General features: G+C 44.1%; 2 protein-coding genes across 8 annotated transcripts in view; one reads left to right on the top strand and one right to left on the bottom strand.

The window, feature by feature from the left end:
* LOC127443208 (neural-cadherin-like) overlaps positions 1-13,435 on the top strand; it is a 379,800-nt gene extending 366,365 nt beyond the window's left edge. The window contains exons 32-33 of the mRNA XM_051701811.1: positions 7,771-7,925; positions 10,782-13,435. Coding sequence (XP_051557771.1) covers positions 7,771-7,925; positions 10,782-11,327 — 701 coding nt within the window. The 3' untranslated portion in view covers positions 11,328-13,435. The remainder of the gene's footprint in view (positions 1-7,770; positions 7,926-10,781) is intronic.
* Positions 13,436-13,680: 245 nt separating this feature from the next.
* The window catches only part of LOC127443402 (probable C-mannosyltransferase DPY19L3), a 57,166-nt gene continuing 50,511 nt past the window's right edge, over positions 13,681-20,335 (bottom strand). For 6 of the 7 annotated variants that reach the window (XM_051702009.1, XM_051702000.1, XM_051701992.1 and 3 more), the window contains 2 exons: positions 16,923-17,081; positions 13,681-15,628 (listed from right to left, as the gene is read on the bottom strand). In XM_051702009.1, coding sequence (XP_051557969.1) covers positions 15,437-15,628; positions 16,923-17,081 — 351 coding nt within the window. In that variant the 3' untranslated portion in view covers positions 13,681-15,436. Of the gene's footprint in view, positions 15,629-16,922; positions 17,082-20,335 lie in introns of those variants that run through there. The other variant, XM_051702024.1, reaches the window with a different exon arrangement.

Genomic DNA, 20,335 nt, shown 5'->3' with positions numbered 1-20,335 from the left:
TCCCGGAAGTGCATGAAGAGCTGACAAGGTCGCGGGATGCAATTTTTACTGCCCGGTCCCAATCTTTTCATATTCCCCGCCTTCACTACCCTCGATGGTGGGGCGGCCAAGGGCTGTTCGGCAATCCCCCGGTGGATAAAGGCGCTCACGGTGCACCTATACCCGCAGAGCACCGCCACCTGGCGCGGGTGCCCAAAGCCCCCGTCCAAGTCCTGTAGGTTTACATCGTCTCTGACGGCCAAGGCCTACGGTGCCATTGGACAAGCCGCCTCCGCCCTGCACGCTCTCCTGCAAGTCCGCCAAGGTGCTAAAGGAACTGCACGAGGGTAGTTCCGCCCCGGGATTGATGCAGGAACTGCGCTCGGTGACTGACCTTGCTCTCAGAGCGACGGAGGTCACGGCGCAGTCTCTCGGGTGGACGATGGCCACACTAGTGGTCCAGGAGCGCCACCTTTGGCTCAACCTGGTCGAGATGGGTGAGGCCGACAAGACACGATTCCTTGCTGCCCCCATTTCCCAGGCGGGCCTATTCAGCGACACCGTCGAGGACTTTGCCCAGCAGTTTTCAATGGTAGAGCAGTAGATGGATACTAGCCGGCATATCCTGCCCCGGCGTGGCTCAAGATCCCGCAACCCGTCTGCTCATCGCCAAGGGCGTCTCCCTGCGGTGACTGCATGGGCTCCGCCGCAGCCCGCCCCTTCGGCCCGGCCCCGGCGTGGAGCCCACTGCAGGAAGCAGACGCCACCCGTCTCGCGGCCGCCCAGAACCCTTGTAAGGCTTCAAAGCGCCCTTGAGATGGGCGACCCAGGGACAAGGAAACCCGCTGCTCTGGAGCTGGTAAGCAGATCTCCATCTTTTTGTTACCTTCTTGCATTTAATTGCGCTGCATGCCCAAGTGGCTACATTACTCAAGAGCTCAGCAAGAGCGGTTTCCTTGTTCACTGGGTCACGTATCCGGTGTGTACGGCCATCATCACGACCACCGTCCACCACTCTATTTGGCAGGTTTGGCACTCCAGCGGCGGTCTCCCGCCCTTGAGCGCCCAGCTGTGGCACAAATCCGCCCCCGATGTGACAGTCTCCACGGGTCACGAGGACAGACCTCTTCTTCCCCTGTCCCAGGCTGTTACGGGGTGGTCACAAGGAGCCAGGTAAGTGCTTCGATGTCCTTAGACTCAGCACGGCCACGATGTGGTGTGGCACCTCGAGCTCCGCCCCGCCGCTAGGCCCAACCTGCCGGTACGTCCGATGACTTTGTCCCTTTGGTCCCCCTTGCGTGGAACTTGGACACATGGCTTGCGCTTTCCAATCCGTCACGAGGGCTGGTCCGGACCGTCTGCATTGGCTGCATGATTCACTTTGCCGGGCATCCGCCCAGGTTCAGCGGTGTCCACTTCACCTTGGTGAAAGACGAAAATGCTGCTACCCTGCGCGGAGATCGCTACCCACCTACGGAAGGGCGTGATAGAACCTGTCCCTCCAGCCGAGATGAAGGCCAATCTTGGACCTGTGAGTTCTGAACTAGGCTTTACACAGACTTCCATTCAAGATGCTGACGCAAAAATACATTCTGCGAGCGTCCGGCATCAAGATTGGTTCGCGGCGGTAGACCTGAAGGTTGCGTACTTCCACGCCTCGATTCTTCCTCGACACAGACCATTCCTGCGGTTCGCGTTCAAGGGTCAGGTGTATCAGTACAAAGTCCTCCCTTTCGGTCTGTCCCTGTCTCCTCGCGTCTTTACGAAGGTCGCAGAGGCAGCCCTTGCCCCGTTAAGGGAGGTGGGCATTTCGTGCTCTCAACTATCTCGATGACTGGCTAATTCTAGCTCACTCTCGTGAGTTAGAATTAGACGTGTTGTGCGCACACAGGGATCTGGTGCTCTCACACCTCAGCCGACTAGGGCTTCAGGTCAACTGGGAAAAGAGCAAGCTCCCCCCAGTTCAGAGCATCTCTTTTCTCCTTGACGGCATGCCTTACGAACGAGCATGCCCAGTCAGTGCTGGCCTGTTTGAAGGCGTTCAAATAGGGAACAGTGGTTCCACTGAAACTTTTTCAGAGGCTCCTGGGGCATATGGCATCCTCGGCGGTGGCCACCCCGCTCGGGTTGATGCATATGAGGCCGCTTCAGCACTGGCTCCAGACTCGAGTCCCAAGATGGCCATGGCACCACGGGACACACCGCGTGGCCATTACATCGGTCTGTCACCGTCTTTTCAGCCCTTGGACCGACCTCTCGTTCCTACGGGCAGGTGTTCCTCTAGAACTGGTCCCCAGGCGCGTCGTGGTCACGACAGATGCCTCCAAAATGGGCTGGGGAACTGTTTGCAATGGGCACGCAGCCGCCGGCCTCTGGACGGGTCCGCAACTGCATTGGCACTTCAACTGCCTCAAGTTGTTGGCAGTTCTGCTCGCCCTGTGGAGGTTTCGGCCGTTGATCCAGGGCAAGCACGTGTTAGTTCAGACAGACAACATGACAACGGTAGCATATGTCAACCGCCAAGGTGGTTTGCGCTCTCGTTGTTTGTCACAACTCGCCCGCCGTCTCCTCCTCTGGAGTCAGCAGCACTTCAAGTCGCTGCAAGCCACTCACATCCCGGGCAACCTCAACACTACAGTGGATGCGCTGTCACAACAGGTTACCCTCAGGAGAGAGTGGAGACTCCACCTTCAGGTGGTCCAGCTGATTTGGTGTCGATTCAACAGGCACAGATGCACCTGTTCGCCTCCCAAGAATCCTCCCCACTGCCCACTCTGGTACGCCCTGACCGGGGCCCCCCTCGGCATAGATGCGCTGGCACACAGCTGGCCCCCTGGCATGCGCAAATATGTGTTTCCCCCAGTGAGCCTGCTTGCACAGACCCTGTGTAAAGTCAGGGAGGACGAGGAGCAGGTTGTCCTGGTAGCACTCTACTGGCCCACCCAGACGTGGTGCTCGGACCTCACGCTCCTCACAACAGCTACCCCCTGGCGAATTCCCTTGAGGAGGGACCGTCTTTCTCAGGGAAGGGGCACCATCTGTCACCCATGCCCAGACCTCTGGAATCTCCATGTCTGGCCCCTGGACGGGATGCGGAAGACCTAAGCTATCTCCCACCTGCAGTGGTAGACACGATCACTCAGGCTAGGGCCCCCTCTACGAGGTGCCTGTATGCCTTTAATTGGCGTCTGTTCGCTAAGTGGTGTTCTTCCCGTCGGGAAGACCCCCAGAGATGCGCAGACGGATCAGTGCTTTCCTTCCTGCAAGAGAGGTTGGAAGGGAGGCTGTCCCCTTCCACCTTGAAGGTGTATGTTGCTGCCATAGCAGCACACCATGACACAGTCGATGGTAAGTCTTTAGGGAAGCACGACCTGATCTTCAGGTTCCTAAGAGGCGCCAGGAGGCTGAATCCCTCCAGACCGCACCTCGTTCCCTCATCGGACCTCTGTAGTTCTTCAGGGTCTACAGAGAGCCCCCTTTGAGCCTTTGCAGTCAGCCGAGCTTAAGGTACTCTCCTTGAAGTCTGCCCTCCTGACTGCGCTCACTTCCATCAAGAGGGTAGGTGACCTGCTAGCGTTCTCTGTCAGCGAAACGTGCCTGGAGTCCAGTCCAGGTTACTCTTACGTGATCCTGAGACCCTGACCGGGCTATGTGCCCAAGGTTCCCACTTCCCCTTTTAGGGACCAGGCGGTGAACCTGCAAGCGCTGCCCCAGGAGGAGGTAGACCCAGCCCTGTCATCGCTGTGTCCGGTGCGCGCTTTACGCATCTATTTGGATCACACGCAGAGCTTTAGAATCTCTGAGCAGCACTTTGTCTGCTTTGGTGCACAGCGGAAAGGAAGCACTGTCTCCAAGCAGAGGATCGCCCACTGGCTCATTGACCCAATAACTATGGCATATGTCGCCTAGGACATACCGCCCCCGGTAGGGCTACCAGCCCATTCTACCAGAGGTGTAACGGCTCCCTGGGCCCTGGCCAGGGGTGTCTCTCTAACAGACATTTGCAGAGCAGTGGGCTGGGCAACACCCAACACCTGTGCAAGGTTCTATAACCTCCGGGTGGAACCAGTTTCGTCCTAGGTAGTGGCACGCAACACAAGCGGATAAGCCCGGGATAGCTGGCCGGGTGTATCGCTTGCACATAGCGCCTTCCACCTCCCTTGGAGCTGAAGACGTGCGCCATTAATTCCCAGTAGTGTTCACAAACTTTGTTCCCTGGTTGACTTCCTCCGAGCCCTGTGGCAGTCAAGTTTTCGGAGAGACTCACTGCCGGCCCAGTACACGCGCTAAGAGCCCTGTTCTGGGGTAGGTGCTCCGCATGTGGCAGTTCCCTGTAAGGCTAACCCCATGCGATCTATATCTTCCGCTAGTTCATTTCCCTGCAGGCAAACTGCGTCTTCCTTGGGCAGAGCCCCTCTGCCCCAGTCTCCATGTTTGTAGTAACTCCTCCCCCATTGGGCAGGATCTACCTTGAAGGCTCTCCATATGGTTGGAAAGACCATGTGACGTATTTTTCTACTTAAATATCCCCCCCTCTCTTTGGGCGAGGTGTGGTCTCTGCGGTGTCTTCCCCTTGGGAGGGACACCCCCCGACTAGACCTGGTGGCCCAGTCGGATAATCCCCCTTCTTTTTTAGGGAGTGGAAAAAGAGAAGGGGAAAAGAGGCCACGACTGGGTTAAGCCTGTCTCTATCTTTGGGTAGTCGACTTGTCCCCAAAAAGGGCTGTTCGACACTCATAACTATGTCGGGGGAGGTTACGTGTCGACCTGGTGTGCTGGCTATGAGGAACGCAGCAAGTCTGCCCACCACACACCGCCAGTTCATGTAACACCGTTCAGCCTTGTGGCGTTTTGAATAGGGACCCCTAGTGTCACTACATCGACACCAACGTCGAGTGAGTGACAGATAGGGAATGTCATGTTTACTGGTGTAACCTCCGTTCCCTGATGGAGAGAACGAGACGTTGTGTCCCTCCTGCCACAATGCTGAACTACCCGCTGAAATGGCCGGACCTTATATCGGCTTCTCAGCATAAAACCTGAATAAGTGGTTGCATACCAGCTCCTTTTATACCCGTATGTCCAGGGGAGTGGCATGCAAATACCACTCGCCACTTTTCATTGGCCTTTTATCAAAGACCAGAGGTGTCTCGGGCTCCCAAGAGTGACCCCTAGTGTCACTACATCGATACCAATGTCTCGTTCCCTCCATCAGGGAACGGAGGTTACACCAGTAACCATGACGGTTCTCATGGTCAACATGAATGTCTAAAACTGGACTTATTCACAGGTTTGCCCTTAAAATATTGGAACCAACATGTCGCAAACAGCACATATTATCCCTGCTGATTTAATGAATTGGAAGCAATAGAATGAAAGACAGGAGAAAATCTCATAAAGACTGAAGGACTGAATACTAAGAAATGAAGAGAGAGTGAGTGAGATGAAGCAGCACACAAAGGGAGAAGGTAAATGGAGAAGATATCTAAATCGAGGAAAACAATCATATATATATATATATATATACACCGATCAGCCACAACATTAAAACCACCTGCCTAATATTGTGTAGGCCCCCCTCGTGCCGCCAAAACAGCGCCAACCTGCATCCCAGAATAGCATTCTGAGATGCTATTCTTCTCACCACAATTGCACAGAGCGGTTATCTGAGTTACTGTAGACTTTCTCAGTTCGAACCAGTCTGGTCATTCTCTGTTGACCTCTCTCATCAACAAGGCAATACCATCCACAGAACTGCTGCTCACTGGATGTTTTTTTGTTTTTGGCACCATTCTAAGTAAATTCTCCCAGGTGATCAGCAGTTACAGAAATACTCAAATCAGCCAATCTGGCACCAACAATCATGCCACGGTCCAAATCACTGAGATCACATTTTTTTCCCCATTCTGATGGTTGATGTGAACATTCACTGAAGCTCCTGACCCGTATCTGCGTGATTTTATGCACTGCACTGCTGCCATACTGATTAGGCTGATTAGATAATTGCATGGATGATTTTTGGTGCCAGACGGACTGGTTTGAGTATTTCTGTAACTGCTGATCTCCTGGGATTTTCACAGCAGTCTCTAGAATTTACTCATAATGGTGCCTAAAACAAAAAACATCCAGTGAGCGGCAGTTCTGCAGATGGAAATGCCTTGTTGATAAGAGAGGTCAACAGAGAATGGCCAGACTGGTTTGAACCAACAAAGTCTTCTTTAACTCTGTAGTTCTGTAAAATAGTGGTGATGAGAATAGCATCTCAGAATGCTATTTTGAGATGTGGGTTGGCGCTGTTTTGGCGGCACGAGGGGGACCTACACAATATTAGGCAGGTGGTTTTAATGTTGTGGCTGATCGGGGTACAGTTGTGCTCAAAAGTTTGCATACCCTTGGAGAATTGGTAATATATGTACCATTTTTAAAGAAAACATGAGTGAGCAGGCAAAACACATTTCTTTTATTTCTTATGGGATTCATATTCAACTGTAGGTTATAACAGAATGGAACAATCATAAAACAAAACATGGCAACAAAGAAAAAAATGAAAGTCAAAAGTCTGCATACCCATTGTTCTTAATACTGTGTATTGCCCCCTTTAGCATCAATGACAGTGTGCAGTCTTTTATAATATTTGTCTATGAGGCCCCAAAGTCTTGCATTGACTATTTATACACAGGCACTGATTGCAATTTAAAAAGCCACAGGTGTGGGAAATTAACCTTTAATTGCCATTTAAACCTGTGTGTGTGTCACCTTGTGTGTCTGTAACAAGGCCAAACATTCAAGGGTATGTAAACTTTTGATCAGGGCTATTTGGGTGATTTCTGTTATCATTATGATTTAAAAAGGAGCCAAATAACTATGTGATAATAATTGGCTCCATATGATCACTATCCTTAAATAAAAGACAGTTTTTTTGCATGATCAGTCATATTTTCAAAATCGGTGCCAAAATGTCACAAGTTCTGCCAGGGTATGCAAACTTTTGAGCACAACTTTATATATATATATATATATATATATATATATATATACACTACGGTCAAAAGTTTTGTAACACTTGACCGCAATGTTTCCCATGATCTTAAAAATCTTTTCATCTGAAGGTGTATGCTTAAATGTTTGAAATTAGTTTTGTAGACAAAAATATAATTGTGCCACCCTATTAATTTATTTAATTATAAATCTAAAATGTAATAAAAAAAAATAAAAAATAAAACGTTTTTGAAATTGATGACTTGGACCAAATAATAAAGAAAAGCAGCCAATAAGTGCCCAGCATATAGATGGGAACTCCTTCAATACTGTTTAAAAAGCATCCCAAGGTGATACTTCAAGAAGTTGGTTGAGAATATATATATATATATAGAGAGAGAGAGAGAGAGAGAGAGAGAGAGAGAGAGAGAGATAGAGAATGGTGTGTTGGCAGATTGAAGTGCATTGGGCATTCGATAGCAAGATTATATACTCTAAAGGTCAGCTTGTTGCCAAACAGGATTGATTCAGTGAGCTATACTTGACACAAGCCTCGACGCTTACTGAAATAATGTGTCTGTGGCAAATCAGGGCCATCTCTTCCAAGTCATCATGCTGACATCAAGTCACCCCAGAGCTGGGGAAACATTACCTGAGGGATGCTCTGGGTGATGTGCTTTCTTTCCCTCAGTGAAGCTCGCTTAAATGTAGTTCAAATTGATCTGGGATCAGATTCAGTGTTCCAGTAAATTGTAACAGGGAAAAGTGATCAGTGTTTAAGGTAATTCTGAACCACATTCTGTGCCTTCACAGTGCTGCTGTTGGGGCTTTTCCTGTACTCTCGCTGGAGGAGCTACAAGGGGTTGAAGGAGGGAGTTTATCATGTGTCTGCTCACCATGACGGCTGGGAGGACATCCGAGAGAACGTTCTCAACTATGATGAGGAGGGTGGTGGAGAGGAAGACCAGGTGAGTACACAATGGCTATGTTCACACAGGCAGAAAAATAGATAAATAAACAAAAAATTTAGCCAATCTGACTTATATCTGTTTAGGTTTTTGTAGTCTGTACAAGACAAAAACACAAAAAAATCAGATTTTTACTAGCCTGATTCAAACAATATTTGAAGGTGGTATGGAATCCAATTAAAAGCGGTCAGATCAGATTTTTATGTGCCTTTTTCGTCATTTGTTGTGCACGACGGGTTGTTTCGTCAGGTGTTGTGGCGAGAAGACATAAACTGTGTTCCAAACGGCATAAATGATGCCTTCACAGGGCACTTAGAAGGGAAAACAATCATTATGGCCACGCATAAAAAAATTACTTAAAAAGTGAGTTTTATTAAACTATTCAGCCCTCTGACAGTGGAAAGTAAAGTCTATGAGGGGAATAGGGATTATCACTTCTGAATGGAATGCACCCATTAAGTCAAGTATATGTTACAGGGCAGACAAAGCAGTGCAAACCTCTTTTAAAATAATACAGACAGTGGCTTTACTCACCCAAAGAGATGTGCTAAGGTGCAGAAAACACCAGCTACAAGCCACCACAACGCGATAAGCTTGAATGTCTCATGCATATACGGGACGCTTGAGCATTCTGAGCGCTTAAATACAGGACAGGGGTCCTCTTCAAGAGTCTCACTGTCCAACCCTTTTATGCTTCAATACGGGAAGTTTCGCTACACACTAACATACAGGATAAGGCATCCCATATGGTATAAAATACGGGAAGACTGGCAAAAATGGGACAGTTGTAAACCCTAGCAGTGATAAACATTGCATATGCCACCTCGACTGTTTTTTAAGAAATTTTCTGTGAAGAATATGTTATTATTTGGATACTGCCCTCATGAAAAACATCCACACATGGTGAACATACACAAGCTGGCATCATTACTATGATAACTAATGTGGACGTGCTAGCAAAAGTGACTGCAGACTGAACAATCAGACTAAAAAATCAGATTTGAGAAAAAAAAATCTGATTTTTCCTGCAGTGTGAACAAAGCCATAGGGTGGTGGTGGTGGTGGGTTTATACAAAAAACAACCCCAAAATTGAAGGCATTCAGAAAACCAACCTGCAAATTAAATCATTATTAAGTGAACATCTTCAAATTCATTGCACGTTCGTAAGGGTGCATGAGAGAAGCTCATTTACTTACATGAAAACTTGCATTGTTTTTGTTAAAAAGTCATACAGGTGAGTATGGTGATACAATTTTAATTTTGGGTGAACTATTCCTTAGAAAGAGCTCTCACATGCACCCTCAAACACAGGTCAGAGAATCTGTGACCATTTTAGAAGTTTCACAATGTCAGCTGCTTCTGACCAAAGTCTTTCTAGCAAGTCAGTCCACTGTCGGTCATCTTTGGAACGCTCTCGGGAGGCTTTTTCCAGTCATGCCAGTGCAGCTCTTATTGACTTGAATGGAGAAAGATTAAAATCTCAAAAACGGTTGGTCAAGATTATGATCAAAGAACATATTTCAAATCAGCATTAAAATCTGACAATACTGGAATCATAAATTGTGATTCTATCCCTCATATTACGATAAAAAAACGTAATAAAAACCAGCTTGAATAGCTAATATGCATGCGTGTTCTACAGTTGATTGACAGGTGATGTCTGTATCTAAAAGGTGATTGGCTCTTTTAACTGTAAGGCGGGACTTCCTTTCTACATCCATTTACTGTTGGGCGCAAGCTCCTTGGTTGAGCGTTCCAATTTCACCCATTAATTTTAATATATGTGGCTCATCTCTGCTAAATAATCTCTGTTCTGACACAAGAGAACAACTAAGTGCCCAAAGGTACTATGACAACTTGCTATAGATAGTCATGACACCCTGTCGCAATGAGGCGCCTATGTCAGTTAGTCTCTATGACAACCTCAAGCATTAAAAAATGCACTCTGATGCTGATGACAAGTGGCTTCAGTGAATGCCAAGAGGTTGTAGAAATATATTTTGTGTCATGCTGTCGAAAGGCACGGAATGTGGTTTCTCCCTACAAAACCTCACTTGATACCCAGCAAACATGTGGTTTTGGATGTTTGACATAACTGCCATTGGAGCTGTTCCTCTGATCTGAAGTATGTGGGTGTAGATATGTTGCAGGATCTTTCATTCTCATGTCTGCTGTGTGTAAAATCCTGTTACATGATTATCAGATGCATAGTGCTTCTCTGATCCTTTCCATCTGATGAGGCTTCACACATCTCCCTCATCATGTAATCAATTACACCCACAGCCGTGTCACACACAACTCCCTCTCTGTCTCTCTCTTCCTCATCTTCTCTTCTTCCTTTTTTCCCTCAAGGGGTATTTTTTTTCTTCCCCCTAGCACTGCACCACAAAATAATGTGGGGAATTGGCCTCGGTGGAATAGGATTAATGTTGGCGTTCTATGGGAATGGAGGCCGTGGGATTGGTGCCGTGTTTTGTTGTGCTGACTAAGTGTGTAATGCCGGGCTGTACTCTTCACTACGTCTGTCAGGCTTCTTCCTCTCAGGTGCAGGAAGACACACAAAGGTGCTAATCAGAGCGCTGCATTAGCAGCTTCAATCCGGATTAATGCCATTAACACTTTGGGGAATAATACATGGTGAGATGAAGAAGAACAGACAAGCTGCTTATTTAGTCACTGAGTTCTGTCTTATTAGTGCAGGTATCAATTGTTGCACTTTTGTGTCATTATTACAAGGAAAGCTCTACGGTGCCTGAATGTAATGGTGCATTATGTAATGCTAATGATCTTGTTATTTGTCACTGCTGTGTGCCTTCAATTTTACTCTGTTTCCCCTTTCCCTTTCTCTCCTTCAGAATGCCTATGACATGGCAGAGCTCCAGAAGTCCCTGCAGCCCAGTCCAGCCCAGTCGGTGCAGTACAGCCGATCCCGAGCCATCCACCACCACCACCCTCCCTCCCAGCAGCAACAGCAACACTTCTGCCAGCCTGACCCTCCCTCCAGAGCAGGCACTGCCACCACCACCTCCTCCATCTCATCAGGTACCACCACCATCCGCAGGGATGTGCCCCCCTCCCGCTCTCCAGCTCAAGGCCAGACTGCAAATACCAGCCAAGCAGCTCAGATGGCCCGCAAGAGCCTGTCCTTCTCCAGCCAGGACCTGGCCCGCTACCTGTGTGAAATTATCCGTGATGCCGACCAGCACTCGGAGACGGCACCCTTTGACTCCCTGCAGGTCTTCAGCACGGAGGGAGGTGGCTCTCTGGCCGGGTCACTGAGTTCCTTCAGCTCCGCTGGGCTGGAAGAGGGAACAGTGGGTCAGGAGTGTCTGAAAGAGTGGGGGCCATGTTTTGAGAAGCTGAAAGCCCTCTACGAGCGAGCTGAGGGAAGTGACCTCTGAGGGAAGAGTTCCTGCAGTCTGAGGAGAGGAGGGAGACCACTAAATACTTTTTCGTGAAAACCAGAGAGGTATTTCTTATTCTGAAAATGCCTATTTGGATTTCTCTGGTTGTATTACTTCATGCAAGATGACTCCCCCTGCATACGGAGCCAGATCTGGGACTCTTAACGAGCATCAAATGGGAAGTGCCAATCCGGGATACAAGTTGTGGTCATGGCAATTTTTCAAGCCCAGCATGGGCGTCTTTATTACAGTGACTTGTGGATGACAATGATTTTAGTGGAACCAGTTGTTGTCTTTGTGACAGACACTAATGGAGTGCCTCTGACGTGCTACGGTCTGATCTTTCCTGATATACCATTCTATATGTCTGTATCGTCTATGTGTTCTTAAATAAAGGAAAGAAGGAATGAAAACAATAAACTGAGGTGCTTGAATATGACTTGGAGGGGACTTGTCCTCTCCGCTGACTTCATTGGCCAGTTTCTGAAAACTCTTTGCTGCTTGTTCTGGATACTGTTGCATTTTTCTATTTGATCATCCCTCCATATAAATTCTGTTCACTTGGATGCAAGTATTAAAGAGGCAGGATGGGGGAAAAAGACTAATAAAAACAGAAGATTTGTGGAAAACACTGCAGAAAACGAAACCAGAAAATGCAGCCTTATTGTTTGGCATTTTAGGAGATATTCCCTGGGAATACAGATTGTGTCCTCTCTTTCCAGCTAAAAAGGATCGAAAGAATGGCTAGAATACAAATGTGTCTGAGATGAGGGACAAGGTTGAGTGGCTGGCATGAGGGAAGTTATCTACAGCTGAAAAGTATGGAAAGCCTACGGCTCTTATGCTTTTCTGAGTAGTACCAATCACAGCCCTCAAAGTTTGCCAAATTAAAGGATAGCCATTAAGACAAATGAAAAAAAGTGTGTTGTTCTATATGATTGACTCAAACTTGAAGAGCTTTCAGCACTGGAATAAGCTTATAGTGAGCAGGGGTTAGACTCCAGTTTGCTTCCTTTTGAAAGTATCGTATTATTAACCAAACCAGCTTATCCAACCGTATCATTATTTCCTCTCCTGCTGTAAATAACTCTGAAGCCCCCTCATATCCCATCACATTATTCACCAATGCGGTGAAGAAGAGATGGGCCTCAGCACCAGGTGCATTTTGTGCAAAAGTGTGAGTGCAAGTGTGCATGCTGATGGTTTCAGACCCTAATCATCTCCGTGTAAGGTGTAATGAGCTTGTGGTGAGGCTTCATGTGGCGAAGGAAAGCTTTGTGTGCCTCTTTACTGGTCCGCAAATGGAACACTAAAAAGTCATGCAGCCTCCCCCCATGAAGCCTCAAATGCCAACCTTGTATTTTATGCATTTCAAGCAATGTTTTTGCCCTCCTTTTATCATTTCAGTAATTTGTATTTTATTTTATAGGAGAATGCATATGTAGAGCATGACAGGCTGGCTGAGGAGAGTGGGGAGTGTAGGAGTGTGTTAAAAGACATCAGAGTGCTAATCCTAATGTGAACTGATCGTTCACTGTCATGCTGTGCACCAAAGGATCATGGGAGGTGGAAAACTTGAAGGAGAAATCGTCACTCTTATTATGGATCTCAAAAGTGCCAATTTTTCCAAAGGCAGCAACAAGAGAATAAAACAAGATTAAAAAAAAAAAAAAGAATTAAGGTGAAGCTCAGAAATACAGTGCAATGCTTGCTATTTCATATAGTGAAAAAAGAGGCCAATGTTATTGCAATCATCCTTGTTAGGGGATTGGAGCGGGTACAGTGTGAGGTGAGGGCATTCATGAATGAAAAACAGAATTGCAGATTTCCTTATCTTACAAGACCTATTCCGCTTCGATTTTGAACCACGGCCACCTGTTTATTTGTGTGGTGAACATACAGTGCTATATTTTGTGAAACTGTTTTACTTCATTTGTGCATATCGAAGACGTAATTGCTTTTTTGAAAAGAAATAACAGGATCTAACGCTTCTGTCCCGTTTTTGTTTTTCATGGATTATTTAATCTTTTGTTTAGTTGCTAAAAGTATCTTGTCATTTTGTATTTGCATCCTTAAAATGCTTTTCTTTTGTCTTTTCTGAATAAATGGAGTTCATCAGTTATGGCTTCAATGATACTTGAACATTACTGTTAAAAATGGCTGCATTCAAAGAAAACAGCAGGGTATTTAATATCTTGGAATATCTCTATTGCAAGTCTCTTAAAAAGTAACGGTAAATTGACTTTTATATGGAAACTATGTCGTAAATAGTTGGGGACAATACAGAACATACAATGAAAGTGGACTGAAAAATGTTAACTGTATTCATAAAAATACCTTTGTGCTTTAAGTTCACATGTCAGAATTTATTTTTTAGTTAACATACAAATCTGCTTTTATTAAAAAAATGGAAAACATACACAGAACATACACTGAAAATGATGATAAAGGACAAATCAACATTTCAAACAATCCATTTGCGTGAAATACCACAGTAACAAGCTAGTGCAATGTATATCCCAAATAAACAGTATCAAGAATTCATACATTTAAACAATATCAGCAAATAAATCAAAGACTATACACCACAAAGACCATCTGCTGAGTGTCAATGTGTTTTGACATAGACAATGTGCAAAGCGAAGGTTTAAATGTAAACCATTTGACAGATCTGTATTACACCATATTACAATACAATCTCAGAATGTCATCGAGGAGCCCTGTGGCTACACACTGAATTTTGGAAAAATGGAATACCATTTTTATCTTTAAACACTGTACAGAGGTGCTCTAGGTTGTGCAAAACAAATTTGAATTGCTTTACAATGATATTCAGCTAACATCCTAAAAAATAGACAAAAACAAGGACAGGAAAGATCGAAGCTGGGTAGAATTCGGTAGCACTTTAAGCCACTCAAGATCTTTTAAAAACGATGACTTGTTAGCGCAGCAGCTCAATGGATGTGTTTTAGTTCAACAGAGCTTATATGAAAATGGGAAGGCACTTTCCAACACAAAAGACTCTTTATTTATCTCTTAGGATGAAAATCTGAGGATCATGTTGAACATGGTTGACCATTCAATAAATGTTTTACCCTGACCTAAAAAGTGAAACTCTCCAATGAAATTTGAAACAATTTCTCAGTGCAGGATAAAGAAATGCAATGGAACATGTATGTCGTGTTTAAGAACATTTGCAACTGTTTTTCATCCTACAAACTGCCCTAAACTAGTTTCATTTCACCTAAAACACAAAACATATTCCCACTATATCAAAGAAACAAACAACAAAAATAAGTTTCAATGTAATTCCTCTGCCACTAAAAACAATGTGACAGGCACTAATTTATACTCCAATGCTAATTAGTAGACTGAACAAGCAATGATATTCACAGTGGTATGACAGTTTATTCTTCAATGTGAAATTATGGCGCCCATGAGTAAGGTTGATTGTTCAGATTTGTCACTGTTAGGGGGACCAAATTCAGCAGCATCTTTTTTACGTATGGACTAAGAAACTGTTCTCATTAAAAGCAGCCAGACATCAGGAGGTGACGTTGAGTTTGAAAGTCCAACTTTGTTGACTGAGACCACCAGTTTGGCAAACGTAAAGTCAGCACTGCCACGGACACTAATTACCCCAAACTGCTCTTGTGAATTCCAATTAAAATGAATTTTCCCTTTCTTTATTTCTATATTTGGCTAGATGTGTGAAAGAGGAATGAAGTTGTGAAAGCAGCTGCGTACCTTCCCTAAGTATTGTATGTGTGTGAATGCACATACATGTGTGTTTGGTTGAGGGGCATGTGTTTAGAGAGATACAATGAACAGAGAGAGGGTGCGATGGAGTGTGAGTAAAATAGATTTTCTTCCCCTCCATGTTAAACTTGAGCTCCTGTTGCGGAAGACTGGCTTAGAGCAAGATTTACACACACAGACACGCACCAAATCATCTAGCGCATACTGGCGCAATCAGGCATCTCTCCAATCTCTCTCATGCGTGCACACACCTGCTACTATCACACTCATTGAACATTCCAGATGGGGCGTTCAGACATCCAGTGAGGTGGGCGCCTGCTATTGAGAAATGAGTGCGAGAGTATGCACTATGGACCAGCACTATCTGCCTTGTTTTTCTTCTTGGATTTCTTTAGCTTGTACACGTGAAAGGTCTTGTTTTTGAACACTCGAGTGAAGAGCTTAGAATACGGAGGAACACCAGTCTTAACGGCTTCACAAAATCGCGGGTGAGATGCTGGGACGAGGTCCGGGTCATTTTCACCAGAGCCATCCATGATCTGAAATAGACACAAATAAATTGGTCTTATAACTGTACTTCTTTTCCATTAGGTGCTATTTCACTATATTTTATATTTTTAAATGCAGAGTAGACTCTCAGTAGTTGGAGGGGAGTCTCAGAAGTATATCATCTTATTAAAAAGCCTTCCACTTTCTCTTTCTAATCTTTGAGAAATTGTGCCCAGAGGTTTTTAAACATTTACTTTGAGAGATATTCCCAAATTAACAGAAAGGCCTTGAAATGCCACTGTGGGGTAATATGAGCACCTAGAGATTGAAAGAACCTGCACCCATGGGAAAGATCAGAGAGGAATAATAAAAAAAGAAGAATATCCAACTCTACACATGACATTTTCTGGACCATGGGTATTACATGTGCATTGCTTCTTCAGTAATTCTGTCAACAATCAACAAACTCCAAAGATCAATCTTTGGAGTGGGGTTTGAAATTTGATTTAATCAATGCTAAAATAACAAACGCATGCAAAACGTGTAACAAGAGTGAATTGCAGGAACAGACTGCTTGAGGCATCCTGAAGGAAGGAATCTGGCAGCATCAAAAGAGTCAGTGAGCGAGGCTCTTTCATTGACTGGCAGCAGTATGGATCAGAGGAGCAAGGTAGGCAAACTTCTGTGAGGTCTTTCAAAGGCATTGCAACCACCTCAGATACATGAATGACAGCTGCTGACAAGCTACTTACAGCCAGAGGTTTTTTGCTGAGATGTGATGGAGATGACTTTTTTTGCTGACGTGTATGCAAAGATACACAAACATGTAGCAGTTTAGAAGTTAGAAATTTAGCTTTGCTTTTTTCTGATATTCTGCACAACTGTAATCAATACATATGAACAATCAAGCTATCCAACCAAAAAGTCACTTGAGCTTGATTAGATTGCATGCAGGGCAGATGCTGACTCTTATTCCGTGGTGGAACAAGGTAACAATGTAGAACTAATTCTAGAAGATGGAGAATCGCAGCATTTAATGACTACAGGCTGTGAGTAAGACGTGACAAAATAAAAAATATGAGGATCTGCTGTACACAAAATAATCAAAGAGACAAAGCAAAAAAGATTTCCAAAATGGCAAATAATTAAAGCAAGACCAGGAGTTTCGTGTCTATCGCAAAGTATATTTGTTTACTGTCACATCAAGAATTCTGTAAAGGGCAAATTTTTTTATTTAAGCTGTCTGAAAAAGTTTCTTGTACCCAAAGAACCTTTCTGATATAGCTAATTTAAATGGAACAAGCATGGTGTGTGGGCATGAACTACAGATGTTGTGTGACCTACATGTCCGTTTGCCAGGTCGAGCAGGTCCCTCAGCCTGCAACCACGGCTGTGCCTGCGCTCGTAGCAAATGCTGTCCTCTAGCACAATATAGTCCGCTCCAACTGAAATGAGCACTTTATGAACCTCCTCAGCAGACTGATGTGCATAGATCTGATAAACCTGCAAGGAATGAAAAGAACAAAGATGATAGAGAGACTCTTAGAGAAAGATGTTGGGTGATGTTGGTTAAGCCGGTGTCATGCTACAAGACTCCAAAGAACTCGATTTTGGCCGAGGGTGTCACACATGCAGACTGTTATGCTGAGATCTTGCTCTCTTCAGTCGGAAGTATGACACACTTGCCAAAACAAAATGGTGAAGGATTCCCTGTCATGTGGAGCTCAGCGAAATAACAACAGGAGTATGACGTGAACTTAAACAATTACAAAAAAGTGATTTAGGATGTGATTCATAGAGAAAATGTACCTTCTGAATGTGTGTGATTGTGTATTTATCCCCTCGAGAACCCGTGTCTACAGGTGCATCTCAATAAATTAGAATGTTGTGGAAAAGTTCATTTATTTCAGTAATTCAACTCAAATTGTGAAACTCGTGTATTAAATAAATTCAATGCACACAGACTGAAGTAGTTTAAGTCTTTGGTTCTTTTAATTGTGATGATTTTGGCTCACATTTAACAAAAACCCACCAATTCACTATCTCAAAAAATTAGAATACATCATAAGACCAATAAAAAAAAACATTTTTAGTGAATTGTTGGCCTTCTGGAAAGTATGTTCATTTACTGTATATGTACTCAATACTTGGTAGGGGCTCCTTTTGCTTTAATTACTGCCTCAATTCGGCGTGGCATGGAGGTGATCGGTTTGTGGCACTGCTGAGGTGGTATGGAAGCCCAGGTTTCTTTGACAGTGGCCTTCAGCTCATCTGCATTTTTTGGTCTCTTGTTTCTCATTTTCCTCTTGACAATACCCCATAGATTCTCTATGGGGTTTAGGTCTGGTGAGTTTGCTGGCCAGTCAAGCACACCAACACCATGGTCATTTAACCAACTTTTGGTGCTTTTGGCAGTGTGGGCAGGTGCCAAATCCTGCTGGAAAATGAAATCAGCATCTTTAAAAAGCTGGTCAGCAGAAGGAAGCATGAAGTGCTCCAAAATGTCTTGGTAAACGGGTGCAGTGACTTTGGTTTTCAAAAAACACAATGGACCAACACCAGCAGATGACATTGCACCCCAAATCATCACAGACTGTGGACACTTAACACTGGACTTCAAGCAACTTGGGCTATGAGCTTCTCCACCCTCCCTCCAGACTCTAGGACCTTGGTTTCCAAATGAAATACAAAACTTGCTCTCATCTGAAAAGAGGACTTTGGACCAGTGGGCAACAGTCCCGTTCTTCTTCTCCTTAGCCCAGGTAAGACGCCTCTGACGTTGTCTGTGGTTCAGGAGTGGCTTAACAAGAGGAATATGACAACTGTAGCCAAATTCCTTGACACATCTGTGTGTGGTGGCTCTTGATGCCTTGACCCCAGCCTCAGTCCATTCCTTGTGAAGTTCACCCAAATTCTTGAATCGATTTTGCTTGACAATCCTCATAAGGCTGTGGTTCTATCGGTTGTGCATCTTTTTCTTCCACACTTTTTCCTTCCACTCAACTTTCTGTTAACATGCTTGGATACAGCACTCTGTGAACAGCCAGCTTCTTTGGCAATGAATGTTTGTGGCTTACCCTCCTTGTGAAGGGTGTAAATGATTGTCTTCTGGACAACTGTCAGATCAGCAGTCTTCCCCATGATTGTGTGGCCTAGTGAACCAAACTGAGAGACCATTTTGAAGGCTCAGGAAACCTTTGCAGGTGTTTTGAGTTGATTAGCTGATTGGCATGTCACCATATTCTAATTATTTGAGATAGTGAATTGGTGGGTTTTTGTTAAATGTGAGCCAAAATCATCACAATTAAAAGAACCAAAGACTTAAACTACTTCAGTCTGTGTGCATTGAATTTATTTAATACACGAGTTTCACAATTTGAGTTGAATTACTGAAATAAATGAACTTTTCCATGACATTCTAATTTATTGAGATGCACCTGTATATGCAGCTTTCATTAAGTGAAGAAATTATGTTCAATAAAAACATTTTGTGTTGTGCCTCAACTTTCTGATTTCATTAGTCATTTTAGTGTAGGATAACCCTAGAAAAAAAAATAAAAACGCTTGGTGACAGAATCGCTATGGATTACAATCTGCATTTGTGATGATATGCTGCTGAGTTCGATTACAGATGAAAATGTTCGGATCAGCAAAACTTATTGTCTGTTCTTCAGTAAAAGAAGAAGTTCATTGTTCACTTGACGAGAACACAAGAGTCTACCCCAGCAACAGAAAGACTTTTTCTAGGGATGTCCTAATACCATTTTATTGTTTTTTTTTTTTTTGAGAACGAGTACCGATACTTCATTTTTGGTAGTCGCTGATACCAAGTCCGATACCTGTTTTTTTGTTTTTTGTTTTTTGTTTTTTTGAATTCCATATCAACAGTTTATTTAAATGTTATTATCAAAATAGTGTTTAAATAAATGAATTCATTAAAACTTTTATCAAATTAAATATAACTATTAATTTCCAACATAATATTGTATTATTTTTTATCAAATGAAGTGCAGAACCTCACAGCTCAACCCAAAATACAACAATGGAGTTATATTTTGTCAAATAAAGTGCTGCATAATAGAGCATCACAGATGTTAGATACTGCTTAAGTATAATAAAATTACTACAGATTTATTATTATTAGTAGTAGTAGTATTACATTAAATATTACATAACGTTACAGTAGTAAAATATTTCTGTCATACTTTTTTCCTATAAATTTACCTTTAATTTTGACAGAGCTTTTATTTTGAAGTGTGTTTCTGTGATGTCGGCAGCTTCCCACTCTGGAAAAGCCGGTCGCTACGTGACTCAGAGTGATTATTAAACAGCAAAAGGCTGCTATTTAATTTAATAAGTATGTATTCTGTATGTGCTACAAAGTGAATGTGTTAACTGTCATCTGCTACAAACTGAGAGTGCGATGCTCATGACGGTGTTTTCCCTGTATGAGCCAAAGAGGAGCTTTAAAAGGTATGAGCAGCCGGCATCAGCACAACACAGTCTCCACACATTCACAAGTGCTCACATTTGAATTACATTCAAACTTCTTGTTTTCAAACAAACTTGATGTGATTTTCCAGGTGCTGGAACCATTAACTCACCAGGAATGTTAAGTAAATAATAAATAATAATAAAAAGTGTCCCCCTCAATTAACCCCCTACTTACAGCACACCATGCCATTGGCTTTGAAAGTGCTAATTATTCATTAATCAAAAGTGCACACTTGTGGGAATCACATTGCAGTGCCTTAATG

This window comes from Myxocyprinus asiaticus, chromosome 1, assembly GCF_019703515.2.
Source record: "Myxocyprinus asiaticus isolate MX2 ecotype Aquarium Trade chromosome 1, UBuf_Myxa_2, whole genome shotgun sequence".
Lineage (NCBI taxonomy): Eukaryota > Metazoa > Chordata > Actinopteri > Cypriniformes > Catostomidae > Myxocyprinus > Myxocyprinus asiaticus.
This window is presented reverse-complemented; position numbering and strand designations above follow the sequence as displayed.